This window comes from Lepus europaeus, chromosome 3 (assembly GCF_033115175.1).
Source record: "Lepus europaeus isolate LE1 chromosome 3, mLepTim1.pri, whole genome shotgun sequence".
Lineage (NCBI taxonomy): Eukaryota > Metazoa > Chordata > Mammalia > Lagomorpha > Leporidae > Lepus > Lepus europaeus.
Genome location: NC_084829.1, coordinates 142640126 through 142657511, shown reverse-complemented (window position 1 = coordinate 142657511; position 17386 = coordinate 142640126). Strand labels below are relative to the sequence as shown.

At 36.6% G+C, this 17386-nt stretch overlaps 1 protein-coding gene across 1 annotated transcript in view; it reads right to left on the bottom strand.

Moving 5' to 3' along the window:
• Positions 1-17386, bottom strand: part of VTA1 (vesicle trafficking 1) — a 94655-nt gene that overhangs the window by 47143 nt on the left and 30126 nt on the right. The window contains exons 3-4 of the mRNA XM_062186850.1: positions 14094-14221; positions 12792-12867 (exon numbers count right to left, since the gene is read on the bottom strand). Of these exons, the coding sequence (XP_062042834.1) occupies positions 12792-12867; positions 14094-14221 (204 nt within the window). The remainder of the gene's footprint in view (positions 1-12791; positions 12868-14093; positions 14222-17386) is intronic.

The following is a 17386-nucleotide window of genomic DNA, read 5'->3' as shown; positions in this document are numbered from 1 at the left end:
CTGATTTTCTGGTAGAAAAAGAATCATATTTTTCTTGAATTCCACCCTACTCTCATTTATTTGAAATACTAACTCAAGACTTCATCTTTTGTCCTAGTTTACAAGGGATCTGTGTTACAATAATTTCCTATTTGGTCTCCTCAATCTATCTTTCACATTAACAGTCTTTTCATCAAATGAATAAAAGCAGGAGCTAATGTGTTTTAATATATGTTAGGTACTTTGCTAAAGGCCTTATCTAAGTTTTTTCGTTAGATTCCCAGGACAACTTGAAAAAGTTAGTTATTATAATTTTCCTTGTCTTACAGATGAGGAAACAGAACTAGAGAAGTTAACTAACATAAATCGTAGAGTTATGATGTGACGTAATGGGATTCTGAGGCCATGCCTGTACCCTTAACTACTTTATACTAATAGTAATGCAAAAAATGCATTATTCCTTCATAATTCACTGATTAGATATGACATAGTTCTGCACAATTACACATAAGTAAATCCAAGACACACAGAATTTCTACTCCAGTTAGAGATACTATTACTCTCTCATCGATTTACTGTTACAATGATTAACAATGACACTTTTAAGATACAGTGAGAAGATGAACAACTAATGAACATAGCTAAGGATAAGATGAACATATATATATATGTATATATCATATATGTATATATCATATGTATATATCATATACATATATATAATGTATATACAAAACACATGCTTTTATAAACAGAATTTCTCCATTAGCATGGTTTTCTAAACCAACAGGAAGTTGTTGCTTAGTTCAGAACCTCTTGCAACTGGATATTCCTAAACAGACTACCTCTTCTATAGCCAACAATTCATTTATATTAGTGCTTCAATATTTGTGCAACACTGTTTTTTGAGCATGAAGTCCCAAAGTGGAGTCCAAACAGATCTACATTTGAATTACTAACAATTAGGACATGGTTCCCAAAACAGTGCGGGTCTGCAAACTGTACAGAAATTTTGAGAGTATTTAGAAAACTTACTTTTCATGACTTTCGGTAGTTTAATTTTTGCACTCATTCTTTTATTACTGGTATTTGTATTTTATAAACAATCAGTCCGCAAAAGACTGGACATCTAACAACAACAACAATAACAAAAAGGGCTGAGTACTTTCCTCATTGTAATTCAGAGTTCTGAATAGTGAACAAATATATCAAAAGTGTCTATATAAAATATCAGGCAAATGGCAGGTACTATAAGTGGATCATTCCTGGCATTTCATCATTGATGCATCATGTATTAGCACAGTTATTTCGGTTATCCTTTCTAAATTAGAATACCAGCACTGTGAGGGTACAAAATATACTTTTATCCTCTCAATTTAGCAGAAACTCAATAAATGATATAAAAACAATATAATCAGTATTATATTTACTTGCAATTTTCACTAAGCTAGCCGTATTAATCCTGAAGCGAAGATTATGAAGAAAAAAGGGTAACATGTTATTTGCTCCTCAAACACTGTTAATAACAAAAGAAGTCTAAAATAAAAAGAATGAAAATTATTTTGGTATAAAAAGTTTGAACTCTATATATATACAGACAGGGTCTTCAAAAAGTATTATAAGAATTATGCATGAATTCCAAAATTTTTCCACCAAAATAATGTTTAAAAAGAATTTTATTTATTTATTTATTTGAAAGGCAGCATCTTCTATCCACTGGTTCACTTCCCAAATGGCCACAAGAACTCCACCCATGTTGGCCACATGGACAGCAGGGGCCTAAGCACTTGGGACATCTTAGGCTGCTTTCCAGGTGCATTAACAGGGAGCTGAATCAGAAGTGGAGCAGCCAGTACTTGAACCAGAGCTCATATGGATGTCAGCATGGCAGGTGGCAGATTAACCTACTGCAGTGTAACTTGGCTCCCCAAAAAACTTAATTTTTAATCAATTTTTTTTCATGAACTTTCTGACATACCCTCAGATTATGTAAGGTGTTACTATAGGCAAATAAAGTATTTATGTTTTGCATATAATTTTGTACAACTATGAGTAATGACATGAAAAAAGGGAAAACTACGAGGAAATGGATCAAGAAAAAGAAATGTTGAAATGAAAGCTATTATATTTAGGAAAGTTATGAAAGAAAGATATAAAGAAAAATGAACATTATTTCCATCTAAAGATAGAAAAATGAAAAGTTAACCATATCAATGTTTAAAATATCAACTAATCAGCTACTTTTTAAACTCCAGTATTTTATTTAGTGTAAAATTTTACATTTAATTTTAAAAGATCTAGAGTAGCAAAAGACAAAGTATCCCTTTCAAATACTTGCAGTATAGTTTATTTTAAAATATAATAAATACTATGTCAATATATCCATGGCGTAATATTCACACAGTTAAGAGCTTAAAGAATGGAAGCATTGAGAGAATGGAGAAATTCATACAATGGCTAGCATAATGTAGCTAAGACTTGATGACAAGGTATAACTTAGAGCATTGTAGGAGTCTGGGCTTGCATTGCTAAGCAATGAGAATTCTCTGTAGATAGCGGGTGGAGGTGGAGGTGCGAGGTTGGGTAGAAGAAATGTCTGGTCTACAAAATCATTTGGTCTGGCTCTGCCAAAGCAACTGCAGGCGGTACTTGAAACTCAATAAATCCATAGCAGGCTAATATTTAAGTTGATAAATTTGTATGGTCTGTGAATGATGTTATAAATATCCAAACGGTCCTTGGCAGAAAAAAATTTCCCCACTCCTGCTGTAGATTCTTCAATAAAATGACAGACAAGAATGGACTGCAGGGAAATGGAACTCAAAATAGGAAGGTAAATAAATTAGGAAAATTGTGGAAATCTAGCTTGTGAACCAGTGGCCTGTATAAAAGGGTTATATTTTATTAGTTATTTAAAAATATTTATTTATTTGGAATACTTACAGAAAGAGAGGGAGAGTGAAAGGGAGCACGAGAATGATCCTCCATCTGCTGGTTCACTCCCAGATGACTTATAAAGGCCAGGGCTGGGTCAGGCTGAAGCCAGTAGCCAGGAGACCCAGGTCTCCCACCTGGCTGTTGGAGCCCAAGCACCTGGGCCATCTTCCACTGCTTCCCAGGCCATTAGCAGGCTTGGGATCAGCTCAGCTCTCGCCGTTGCAGCCATCAGGGGAGTGAACCAGCGGATAGAAGAACTCGCTCTCTCTCTGTCTCTACATCTCTTGTCTGTAACTCTATGCATTTCAAATAAATAAATCAATCTTTAAAAAAAAAGAAGAAGAACTGCAGCCAGGACTTGAACTGGTGCCTGTATGGAATGCTGGTGTCACAGGCAGTGGCTTTACAAGCTACACCACAAAGTTGGCCCCAAAAGGATTATATGTATCTTTTTAAAGATTTATTTTAGGGGCCAGCGCTGTGGTGTAGCAGGTAAGGCCACCACCTGCAGTGCCGGTATCCCATATGGGCGCCAGTTCAAGTCCCTGCTGCTCCTCTTCTGATCTGGCTCTCTGCTGTGGCCTGGGAAAGCAGTAGAAGATGGCCCAAATCCTTGGGCCCCTGCAACCACGTGGGAGACCTGGAGGAAGCTCCTGATTCCTGGCTTTGGATCAGTGCACCTACGGCCGTTGCGGCCAGTTGGGGAGTGAACCAGCGGATGGAAAACTTCTCTCTATCTGCTTCTCTTCGTAACTCTGACTTTCAAATAAATAAATAAATCTTTAAAAAAATAAATAAAGATTTATTTTATTCATTTCAAAGACAGAGTTACAGAGAGAGGCAGAGTCAGAGGGAGAGAGGTCTTCCATCTGCTAGTTCAAACCCAAATGGCTGGAGCTGAGCAGATCTGAAGCCAAGAACCAGGAGCTTCTTCCGGGTCACTTAAATGAGTGCAGGAGCCCAAGGACTTGGGCCATCCTCTGCTGCTTTCCTAGGTACATTAGTAGGGAGCTGGATTGGAAGTGGAGCAGTCGGGACTTGAACTGGCACCCACATGGGATGCTGGTGCTGCAGGCTGCGGCTTTAACCTGCTGTGCCTTAGGGTTGGCTCTAGGATTATATTTTAAATAAGAGAATTTGAAACAAGACTCAAAAATCATTATTACATTTTATTATACAGAAGTTTCAGGTGTTCTGATTGCTTATGCCTACACTTACTATGCCCATACTACCTGATATTCTTCTCCATTCTTCCCAGTAGAAATTTATTCTTTGCAGCCATAATTTTCAGTGGTTCTATTTTTCACTAATATTTATATAACATATAATTTATTTGTTTTTTATCCCTACTTTTCAGCTTCTAACCTAAAATTACTCCTCTAATTAATTATATATTATTTGAAGAGCAAAGGCAGATTGATTGATCAATAGATTGTAGATTGATGGAAAGATAGATACAGAGAGACATCTCCCATCTGCTGGTTCACTCCCTAAAATCTCGCAATAGCTGGCATTCGGCCAGGCTGGGGCCAGGCTGAAGGCAGGAACTGGGAATGCCATTTGCAATTCAGGTCTCCCAAGTGCACAGCAAAAGTACTTGAGTCATTATCTGCTGCCTCTCAGTGTATCATTAGCACAAAGCTAGAACTGGGGAGTGGTGCTGGTACGCAAAACAGGCACTCCAACATGGGATATAGTCATTTCAAGTTGCACCTTACCTACTGTGCCAAAAGTTCAAACCCTCTAAAACTATTTTTACTTCTCACTTTCCTGGTTTGCATTTTTATCTCATTCTTTCTCCTATTTTCTTCATCACTCTTCATATGCCTGGACAAATAATCATAGACCTGGCATAGCTACAAAGGACCTCAGCGATCCTCTTGTGCAAAATTTCCATTTTACGGAAGTCAAGTCCAGACAGGGAAGAAAAACTTCTTGGCCCAGTGTACAGTGGAGACTGGCTTTGTTTCTTTTTTCAGAACAAATTTTCAGAGCTTATAGGAAATAACCACAAAATTTTAAAAACTTAAAATACAATTTAAAAACCATCATTATCTTGATTTAAAGATAAAAGTTATATGAATAAAAACAATTGTTATTCCTATCCTCATCTTCTGTTGTTATTTTAGATTTTAGCATTTCTATCAGAGTATTTTGAGAAGCAAGGGAAGGAACCAATTTAGAAGGAAGTCTCATTTTTGTTAAGAATAGGGGCAGGCATTGTGATACAGTGGGTTAAATTGCTGCTTCAGAGACTGGCAACCAAGTCCTGACTACTCCACTTCCAATACAACTTCTTGCTAAATGGCCTAGGAAAGCAGTGGAAGATGGTCTAAGTACTTGTATCCCTGCCACCAATGTGAGAAATTTGGATGGAGTTCCTCACTCCTGGATTCAGCACAGTCCTAACTTGGTTGTTGTAGCCATTTGAAGAGTGAATCAGCAGATGGAAGATGTCTGTCTCTCTCTGTAGCTCTGCCTTTTAAATAAACAAACAAATAAAACTATATTTAAAAAGCTATGGAACATCATGCAATTAAATAACCCTACTGCATTTCCATGATAAATACCACAAACCAACAGCCAATATCATACTGAATGAGGAAAAACTGAAAATATTTCCCTTCAGATCTGGAAGAAGACAAGGTTGTCCACTTTTACACTCTTATTCAACACAGTACTGGAAGTTTTAACAAGAGCACTGAGGGAGGAGAAAGAAAAGGCATCAAAACTGGAAAAAGAGGAAGTCAAATTATCCATGATTGCAGCTGACATGATGTTGCACATGGAAAAACCTAAACAATCCACCAAAAAGCTGTTAGAATTGATAAAGCAATTTGGTAAAGCTGCAGGTTACAAAATAAACATACACAAAACAGTACCTTTTTTTGTATGCTACTGATGAACTCACAGGAAGAGAAATCAAGATAGATATCCCCATTCAAAATAGCCACAAAAAATCAAATATTTAGAAATAAATTTAACCAAGGAAGTCAAAGATCTCTACAATGAAAATTAATAAACATTGATGGAAGAAATCATCTAGGACACACAAAAAATGGAAAGATATTTCTTGCTTATGGATTGGAAGAATCAACATCATCAAAATGTCTATAATACCAAAAGCAATCTAAAGTTTCAAGGCAGTACCTATCAAAATACCAATAGCATTCTTTACAGACTTAGAAAAAACAATTTTGAAATTTATATAAAATCACAAAAGACCCTGAATAGCCAAAGCAATACTGAATAAAAAAAAAGCAAGCTGGAGCCATCACAATACCTGATGTCAAAGCATAATTCAAAGCTTTAGTAATTAAAACAACTTGATACTGGCATAAGAAATGATACACAGATCAATGGAACAGAATAGAGAACCTAGAAACTAATTGACATAAACACAGCTAACTGGTTTTGACAAAAATGCTTAGACCATACAGTGGAATAGGATAATCTCTTCCACAAATGGTGCTGGCTAAAATGGACATACATATGTAGAAGAATGAAATTAGACACATAGTTCTCACCATATACAAAAATCAACTCAATATGGACCAAAGACCTACATTTAAGACCTGAGACTATGAAGTTGCTGGAAGAAAATGTAGAGGAAACACGCCAAGACATGGGTGTAGGGAATGACTTCTTGAGCAAGACCTCCAAAGCACAGGCAACAAAAGTATAACTTTAAAAAAAAAAAAAAAGGCAGTTTATCAAAATCAGAAGCTTTTATGCAGCAAAGGAAATGATCAATAGAGTGAAGAGACAGCCAGCAAAACGGGAAAAATATTTGCAAACCACATATCTGACAGAGGATCCCAAATATATCAGCAACTTAAAAAACTAACAGCAATAAAACAATCACTCCAGTTAAGAAATGGGTAAAATGCTCAACATCACTAGCCTTCAGGGAGATGCACATCAAAACCACAATAAGAAATCACCTCAGCCCATCCTTACTGGATGGCTAAAATCCAAAACACTTAGATTAATAAATGCAGCCAAGGAAGTGGACAAAGGGGAACACTTATAGACTGTCAGTGGGGATGTAATCAGCACAGCCACTGTGGAAAACAGTGTGGAGATTTCTCAAAAAACTAGAAACAGAGATGCCATATGATCCATCATTCCCACTACTGGATATATATATCCCAAAGACTTGAACATTATATATCAAAGAGATACCTGAACCATCATGTTTGTAGTAGCACTGTTCACAATTTGGAGCCAAAATTTGGAACCAACCATGGTCTCTATTATCAGACAAATGGATAAAGAACATCTGGTTTATATACAAAATGGAGTATTATTCAGCAATATAAAAGAAAGCAGCAAAACAGACTCAACTGGAGGAAGCATGTTAGGTGAAATAAGCCAGACCCAGAAAGACAAATACATCATGTTCTTCCTCATATGTGGGAAATTTAAAAACCAAACAAAAAATAAAGAAAAAAAGATATGTCTGTGTGTATTTTGTAAAACTTTGTTTTATACCTCTGTCTAATCAATGGTTAAGAATATTATACTAGAGGGTTTCAAGACAGTGGAATAGGGAAGGGTGTACTGCTCTAGGCTAGGGGAAATTAGTAAAAAAAAAACACACACACACACACACACACACAACAAAAAAAAGGTGGACAATGTACAATTTCAGGGGGAGTTAAAAACTGCAGTGGAGATTCTAGGAAGGACAAAGAATGCTGTGGATCGGTGTGGAAGGTGCAGATGTGCAGCAACAAGCACAGACACAACACAGGACCCAAGCAGCTAAGAGCTGGAGAAAGCGTTAGCTCTGGAGACAAGGTGAAATCAGACTGCCTTGGCCCAGGCCACTGGTGAGACAGCCAGAGATAGCCTGGTGAACTATACTGTCTTTGAGTTCGGCATGGGGCCCTGAGGGGGATAAAGTGCCCACTAACCCAGCAAGAAAAGGGGCACGTTTCTCTCTCTCCATCCCTCCCACAACGGCAACAGGCAACCAGCTGAAAGGAAGTGGGTGACAATTTGGATTTAAGAAGGAACTGAGGCAGCTCTTGTGTGTGTGCCCAGCAACCGGCAGGGACAAGATGTTATCTTGACAGCAGCAGCAGTGCTATCAGCTCAGGTGCAAACACCCTGCCATGGGCAGGGAGAAGGAGCCATTTCAACAGTAGCAGCTGCAGAAGCTCTTGTGCGTACCCAGAAACTGGCACCACTTTGAAATGAGTAGGGGCTGTGCCAGATTACTTTCAGGAATTACTAAAAAGGCTTGTATGCCAACAAATTGGGGAACCTAGAAGAACTGCAGATTCCTGGACACATACAATCTACCAAAATTGAGTGAGAGTCATGAAGGCATAGAAAACCTAAACAGATAAATAACCAAGATGGAAACTGAATCAGTAATAAAGACCCTCCCAACAAAGAAAAGCTTAGCACTGGATGGCTTCACTGCTGAATTCTACACAGCAAAAGTACTTGAGTCAGACTTTTGAAGAATAACTAATTTCAACTCTTTTCAAGCTATTCAAAAAGTTGAAAGGGAGGGAACCCAAACTCTTTCTATGAGGCCACGATCATGTTAATTCCTAAACCAGAAAAAGATACAACAGAGAAACAGAACAATATCCCTGATGAAAACAGATGTAAAAATCTTCAACAAAATATTAACTAATCTATCCAACAACACATCAGAAAGATCATTCACTGGGACCAGGTGGAATTTGTCCCAGGTATGCAGGGATGGTTCAACATTCACAAATCAATAAATGTGATACATCATATTAACAAATTAAGTATGTCTTATTAAAACATTTGATTAGTTCAATAATGCAGAGAAAGCATTTGATAAAACACAACATCCTTTCATGATGAAAACCTCAAGTAAACTGGGACTAGAAGGAACGTTCCTCCACACAATCAAGGCAATTTTTGACAACCCACAGCCAGCATATTATTAAATGTGGGAAAGCTGGAAGTATTCCCACTAAGATCCAGAAACAGACATGGATTCATTCTGTCTTCAATGGTATTCAATATAGTCCTGGAAGTTTTAGCTAGTGCCTTTAGGCAAGAGAAGTAAGGCTAAAGGACAGAAATTGGAAAGGAGGAAGTCAAACTAGCTCTATTTGCAGATGACATAATTCTATATATAAGGGAGCAAAAAGTCTCCACTAAGAGAGTATTGGAACTCATAAAATAGTTTGTTAAAAGTGTCAGGATATAAAATTAACACATAAAAAATCAATAGCCTTTGTATACACAGACCTTTGTATACACAAGCTTTTTCACTGTAATGTAATTTTAAAATGCTATCTCAAAAACTGAAAAAAAAAGAAAAAGAAGTGGAGAAAGAGAGAAGGTAGGAGGAGGAGCTAGAGGGAGTGAGGGAATATTATCATATTCTTAGAATTATATCTACAAATCACACTGAATCTGTTAAAAACTAAATTAAAAATTAAAATAAAAAATGAATAGTTTATAGCAAATCCTGAAATATACCTAGAGCACAGTAACTATACAGGTTTTAAAAATCTGCCTACCTGTTTTGTTCCTATTGCTCTGCTTCCTGTCTTTTCTGTGCTAGTGGTTTCAAAGTATAGGATGAAACTAAAGTGGAAATTGAAAGGAGGGAATGAGTGAAAACTACTAAATGGATTGAATAATCAATTACATCCTTGGTTTTTTAAAACAACTAATCCATTCAATAATTTTTGAAATTATAAATGTTGGAATACTGTGTGCTTTGTTTTAGGTAGGCATATACTTCTTAAATCACCAGTAAATACAAGCCTTAGATTTTTTTGGATCATAACGGGGACCTGTGAGAGATGGCTGGTGATGCTGAATGCTTTGTTTATCCATATTTGTATGGATAGAAGATTTTCCCTCCTTCTTCCCCAACATCCTGTCTCACCTGCTGTCATTCAGCCCTTCAAAAAAAGAAATAAGTAAACTGGCTTTGTTTTGTTTTATTTATAAAAAAAGCTAGTAAAATCACGAGTGTAATTCCTCCCTCTTTTGCTCAAATTGAGCATTATTTAAATTGCACTTTAAAGCACTAGGTTTGAAAAATCTAAATGTTAGTAATCACTATGAAGTCTCCATTTACAGAAATAAAAGGATAGAATCAGAAACAATGCTGAATGAAAGGGACAACACATTTGAAACAAGGCGATCAAACTGGTTGGCTTGAGAATTATGCTTATTGTATATGGCTTATCTCACCAATTTTTTTGTTGGTTGTCTTTATACATTTAGTCAACTTTAGTTTGCAGCTCAGAACTCAGGAAAAGATCGCTATAGCATACTGGATATGAAAAAAAAAATCAGTATTATGTTATTTGTAAATTTTCATATATATGCTTTTGCTGAAAAGTACAAATTTTGCATTTTGTAAGTAAAATATATAAGCCAATGGAAAGTATCAATATAATTACATATTAATTGTGTGCACACACATTTTCTAATTCAAATATATAGACTCTATATAAAGGCCCAAGACTAAGCCTCAGTCCAATCACAAAACACATTTCATTCTGGTCTTCAGAATGTTTAATTTCTTCTTTCCAAAACAGTCTAGACTCCTCCAGCTGAAACTTTTATCCAACAAAGATGCTATTTCCTACTTTATCCTAGTGCCATTACAAGGTAGCAGAGAAACTTAGGTAGCAAACTGGGTAATGAGATGGAGAAAAAAATAAAAGAGGCTTATTGTTTTGGAAAAATGTCTCACTTCATTTAATAATGTCAGTATCTAAACAAATCCCATCCCCAATCTCTCCTGAAGGCTTCTCCTTGGGCTCACCTAGAGTTTCTTTGTTTGTTACTATGTTCACACAGCTAAGGAACCTGTTCTTTGTTGAGGGTACGTAAAAATAAACCTAGATTTTTCTTCTGAAATGCAGATGAAACACATACATTATATGTATGGAAATGTTATGTATCAAAAGTAAGAAGGTTCTATCCCATACTTAAGACTTTTGGAAGTCTGCTTTTTTCCTTTATCTATGATTTTACCTTTTATCTGTGTTTCCCACTGTTAGTAGTTATAACTTCAAAGGACCATTTGTCTGTATCTGAGATATATGGGCAAAGGTAGTTTCCCCAGGTAAAGAGAATCAAGACAGTAGTTGGAAGCATTTGGCATTCTGATCTACTACTTTGTGTTATCATGATCTTCTGCTCTGGTATCTTGAAGTCCTATCAATTTCCATTACTTTGTTTCTTTATTCACTTCTTCCTCTTGCATTCTAAACACAGATGTTTATCAAGGGTATTTACTTTACCACCTCTACTTGCAAAACAAAGTTTACAAGAAGGGTTTGTCTAATCTTGTAACTTGAACCATCCTCTCTACTTTGCTGATTTCTTGCCTATTTACTTCTACAAGTCTTCTGGTTATTTCATTGTTGATATCATAAATGCACTCCAAAATTTAATATCTATGTCTCAATGTATATTTTTCTCAAGCTGAAAACAACCCATATATACGACTCCATCACTCATCTAAAGTCCACAGTAATTATCAAGTTTCAAGCCACAGACTTGTACTTCTTCACTCCAGCTCATTCTACAGAAACCTATCATTGGAACCATAGTTCTTTATTTGAAAATTTCACTGAGGATAATAGGCCTTCTATTATCTGTATAATCAGGTTATGACTTTTCTATTGCATTCTCACTATTCCTCACCCAACTGTTACTCTCAAAACAAAACACAATGTCTATAATGTCTCTGCATCTCCAAGTATCTAGCACAATGTCTTATGCTAGTAAAAGAGAAAAAAATAAATGTAGATTGGTAGTAAGAGATAGGAGCTGATCCACCAGGTCTTCAGAATTCACAATACAAACATTTCAGGTCTTCACTCTCCAGATTTCAGTTCCTTTTTATACTACTCTATATCAAAAATACCTGAGAGCAATGGCTCTCAATTACGCATTGTGCCACAATCTACAGGTGTTTCAAAAATCTATCAGGTGGCTTCTGGGTATCTGAGTGACTGAGTAATGGTTCTGAATTGCGTGGACAAGGGCAATGAATGCAGATGTCTTGAAATAAAACCCTGCTTATGATTGTCAAGTCTAGAGCTTAACTTGTTCTATATCACTGTTCATAGTTTTGAAATACAGTACAATTTTTTACAGGAATGCAAGCACCTCAAACATATACTGTATTTTGTTTTGTTTAGTTATTTATTACTTTGAAAACAATCCTATCACAGAAAGCAATGTGCCTCAGTATTCAGGTCACTAATATAACCTGCTTATAGCAGTCTCATTTGTGGTTTTCTCTTTCTAGATTAATAAATCCTATCTCAAAACACATTTTTCACGCCAATGGTAAAGCCTGCTACAGTGAAAATAACAAAGCAGTAAATTTGTCACAGTCTCAATGTGTCCATATATAAATGGATTATGTGCTGAGTTATCTTGGAGCTGCTGACAGAATCATACATTTATGAAGTATCATATAAAATGCCAAGTCTCATGTATTTTACAATGAAAAAAAACACAACAAATATTTCTGACTAGAAATGAAATTGAAAAAAAGTCTTAAAAATCTCTGGTATATTTATCAAATATCACGTAGTAATTAACAGCATATAGGATTAGTAATACCTAAACACATAATAAATCAAATACTATCTGTGCTTTCCAATATAGTATTTATACATGTGCTGACACACTGGATTCAAAGAACTTATAACCAGAAGTGTAAGACATTATTAAAAAGAATATGACCTTTTTACTTTTTTAAAGGATTTCGTAAAAAACTAAAAAATTACTTTTGCTTGTATTACATTTCTGATGAACATGCAGCTCTAAGTAATAAGAAAACAGATAACATTACTGATCTTAAGCTAGTAAGACAATAAAGAATGCATACTAACTTCATCTGTGAGTTCTCCAAACACTGTTATGACATCTATTAAAAGACTTGCAGTATAGAAGGACTTGATCATGTTTCTGGAAGACAAAACAGCAGGTTTCATTTAAATGAAAAACAAATGTAGTATTATTCATGCAGCTATTTGAAAAAAAAAAACAATATTCATAAATGCACTCTGAAAACAACATCTTAAATAAAATCAGATTTCAAAAATATACAAGAGATCCTTTTCTAATCTTATCAGGAGAAAGTAATATGACTCACTTATAAGTATATATTTACAGCAAAGAGTAATTGCATGCTTTGGATTTTAGAAAACGTAATTATAGTGAATCCATATCAAACCTTAACACATTTATCTGCAAATAAATATCATCATAATAATGACTAGGCTGTGATTTTGGCTAAAATCAACACATATTTTACTGATTGTTAAAAAAAAAGACTAATTAGGATATATTTCCTGATAATATAGATCTGTTAGTCATTTTATTCATCTTATTTTCAAAATTTTTATTTATTAATTTGCTTATTTGAGAAGCAGAACAAGAGACAGAGATTGCACAGTTACATCAACTAGTTCACTCCCCAAATGCCTGCAAGCTGGGAGCCAGGAAGCCAAATACTTCAGCCATCACTGCTGCCTCCTACAGTATACATTAGCAGGAAATTTGGAGGCAAAGTCAGAACTTGAATCCAGGTATTCCAATGTAAGACCCGTACATCCTGATGACTTAATGCTAAGCTAAACACCTGACTCAGTCATTTTCTCTAAACTCAAAGGCCTGCGCTTATAAGCATAATTCAGTCTAAGGTGCCATGGTGCCATGGTGAAGAAAAAAAAAAGGTGTGCGTGCGTGGGAGGGGCTTCAGGCATTTAATGTACTGGTTAGAGGATAGCTGGGAGACCAGGATTGTGTTGCTGGCTCCTGGCTTTAGTCTTAGACCAATCCTAAGCTCTGTAGGGACTGAATTGGTGGCTGGAAACTATCCCTTTCTGTCTTTCTGCCAAATGGAAGGGAGGAAGGGAGGAAGAAAGGAGAGAGGGAGGGAGGGAAAAAGGGAGGAAGGGAGGGATGGAGGGAGGGAGGGAGAGAGAGAGGGAGGGAGGGAAGCAGGGTGAAAGGGAGAGAGGGAGGGAGGGAAGCAGGGAGAGAAGGAGGGAGGAGAGTAGGAAGAAGGGAGGAAGGGAGGGAGGAAGTAAGGAATCAATATACATCACTCAAGAAAGACAGTTGTGCCATAAAAAAACTAGATAATTCTGTTCAGTATGCAACCTCTCAAGTTTTCTTTTTTTACTTACTTGTGAAATCGCCCAGCACGATCTTCATTGTCTGCATATAAAAACATTTTCAAAGCATAATTCTCCAAATGGGCAGAGCCAACTATTTCTTGAGTAATAGCTTCATTATCACCCAACTGTTTCTTAAGCTAAAATAAAATCAGATACACAGTTTATAATTTAAGAGCTTGACAAGTATGTTTTTTTTTTAAAACTTTTATTTAGTAAATATAAATTTCCAAAGTACAGTTTATGGATTACAATGGCTTTCCCCCCCTAACTTCCCTCCCACTCGCACCCCTCCCATCTCCCGCTCCCTCTCCCATTCCATTCACATCAAGATTCATTTTCAATTATCTTTATATACAGAAGATCGATTTAGTATATATTAAGTAAAGATTTCATCACTTTGCACCCACACAGAACATAAAGTGTAAAATACTGTTTGAGTACTAGTTATAGCATTACTTCACATTGGACAACACATTAAGGACAGATCCCACATGAGACGTAAGTACACAGTGACTCCTGTTGTTGATTTAACAATTTAACACTCTTGTTTATGGCGTCAGTAATCTCCCCAGGCTCTAGTCATGAGTTGCCAAGGCTATGGAAGCCTTTTGAGTTCGCCGACTTTGATCTTATTCCGACAGGGTCATAGTCAAAGTGAAAGTTCTCTCCTCCCTTCAGAGAAAGGTACCTCCTTCTTTGATGGCCTGTTCTTTCCACTGGGATCTCACTAGCAGAGATCTTTCATTTAGGTTTTTTTTTTTTTTTTTTTTTTTTTTTCCCAGAGTGTCTTGGCTTTCCATGCCTACAATAAATACTCTCATGGGCTCTTCAGCCATATCCGAATGCCTTAAGGGCTGATTCTGAGGCCAGAGTGCTATTTAGGACATCTGCCATTCTATGAGTCTGCTGTGTATCCCGCTTCCCATGTTGGATCATACAAATAAGCCTAAAATAATTATTTAAGGAAAATTACATTCATTTCAATAAGAGATGTATCAGTGAAATCTTGCAAAACAATTGTCCTGCTCCAGCATTTAAAACAAATTCCAATGCTCCCAAAACTTTGAAGAAACACACTTACAATAATCCATAAGCATAATTGAGTGCTGAAGATCAGAATAATCAAGAATAAAACATAATATATTCAAGTATTTGGATGAAAATTTCAAAGTAATGTGGTCTTATCTACTGTACTATCAGATTACCTAAAATTGGAATTAGTCTTTTCTAAACATATATAATTTAAAATTTTAATTTCACTTTTATCAGGTATTAAAAAAAGTAAAAGAACTGTGTTATGTCCTAAATAGTACCACTCAAAACAAAACAATGAGATTCAATAGTAAGTAATGCATAAGATGATAAACTCAGAATTGGATAATGGAAATTTTTAAAATACAGACACATACCTCAAATCAATACACAACTTTTAAGTGTATAAGTCTATCTCCTACCCACACAGTATAATAAAGTATCTTAAAAACAACAAAGTTCTACCTTTTTATTCAGACTATCATATTGGAATAAAATGACTTTCTGGAATACCAGATCTCAGTATCAAACTATTATTTAAAAATTACTTTTTTCAAAGATGTTATGAGGTAAAAATTTAAACAGAAAAGTGTCTCAGAAAATGAGCAAATACTCGGCCGGCACCGTGGCTTAACAGGCTAATCCTCCACCTTGCGGCGCCGGCACACCGGGTTCTAGTCCCGGTTGAGGCGCTGGATTCTGTCCCGGTTGCCCCTCTTCCAGGCCAGCTCTCTGCTATGGCCCGGGAAGGCAGTGGAGGATGGCCCAAGTCCTTGGGCCCTGCACCCGCATGGGAGACCAGGAGAAGCACCTGGCTCCTGGCTTCGGATCAGCGCGATGCGCCGGCCGCAGCGGCCATTGGAGGGTGAACCAACGGCAAAAAGGAAGACCTTTCTCTCTGTCTCTCTCTCTCTCTCTCTCACTATCCACTCTGCCTGTCAAAAAAAAAAAAAAAAAAGAGCAAATACTCTCATAAATATAAAGACATAATTTAAGTCCAGAAGAGAATTAATATTGGAATTTATTTTAGTTCCTTTATAAATGTGCTTTTATACTTTATTATTATAAAAAAACAGCTTGGCTTCTTTATATCCAAAGCTATTATCTTAGTTATTATAATTATATTGTGAAATTAATAAAGAGCTATATTCTACATGTTTGTTAGAGTTGGAATTTGACAAATATATTGCCACGAGTGAAAAAAATTTTCCTGCCTGCCCCAACTTCATCCCTCCAAAAGAGAATATTTAAATTTTCATGCTTCCATAGAAGTAGCTACAGAAGCAGGCCAGACAGGCTCCATTGGCAGCTGAATTCCCTCTGTGGCACCTGAAATCTCATTGCAGTAGATGACAGTTACTCTGAGTCAATAGGCCAGAGAATCACATAAAGTTACAGAGAACACTTCTGTCCATAGTTACTTAAACATAATGAGGCAAGAAAGTTCTATGTTGGGATATGCCTTCATCTGAATAATACTCTGAATACATCTGAATAATACATCTGAATAATACTGAGTAATACAATAATAAAAAGCAAATAGAAAACCCTAGACCCATGAGTCTAAATGTTTTGACTTGATTTTTAGTGTGTCTAAATTTTGTTTCTGTCAACAAAAGAAAGCAATTACAGGGTGGGAACCTGGCACCATGGTTAAGATGCTGCCAGGGACATTTATATCCCATATTGTAGAGCCTGGATTTTTGAGTTGGCTCCACTCTCTACTGAGATAGATTATTGCTCATATGCACCCTGGTAGGCAGCCAGTGATGGCTCGAGTACTTGGGTTCCCGTCATCCATGTAGGAGACCCATACTGAGTTCCTGGATCCTGGTTTCAGCCTGGCCCAATTACTGAAGAAGATCTATTTCTTCATGCACTGACTCCCAATACAACTCATTCAATTTTCCATCCATAAGCACCACAAACAGTGATCTGTGACATTACATCAGGCTCAAGAAGGTGACTCTTTAGTCACCTACCTCATTCCTGCTAAGAGGGGAGGATACCTATATCTCATCCTGGACTGAAAGAGGGAGGATGAGGATAAGCAATCAATAACAATTCTTTTTTTTTTTTTTTTGACAGTCAGAGTGGAGAGTGAGAGAGAGAGACTAGAGAGAAAGGTCTTCCTTTTTGCCATTGGTTCACCCTCCAATGGCCGCCGCGGCCAGCGCGCTGCGGCCGGCACATTGCACTGATCTGAAGCCAGGAACCAGGTGCTTCTCCTGGTCTCCAACGCAGGTGCAGGGCCCAAGCACTTGGGCCAT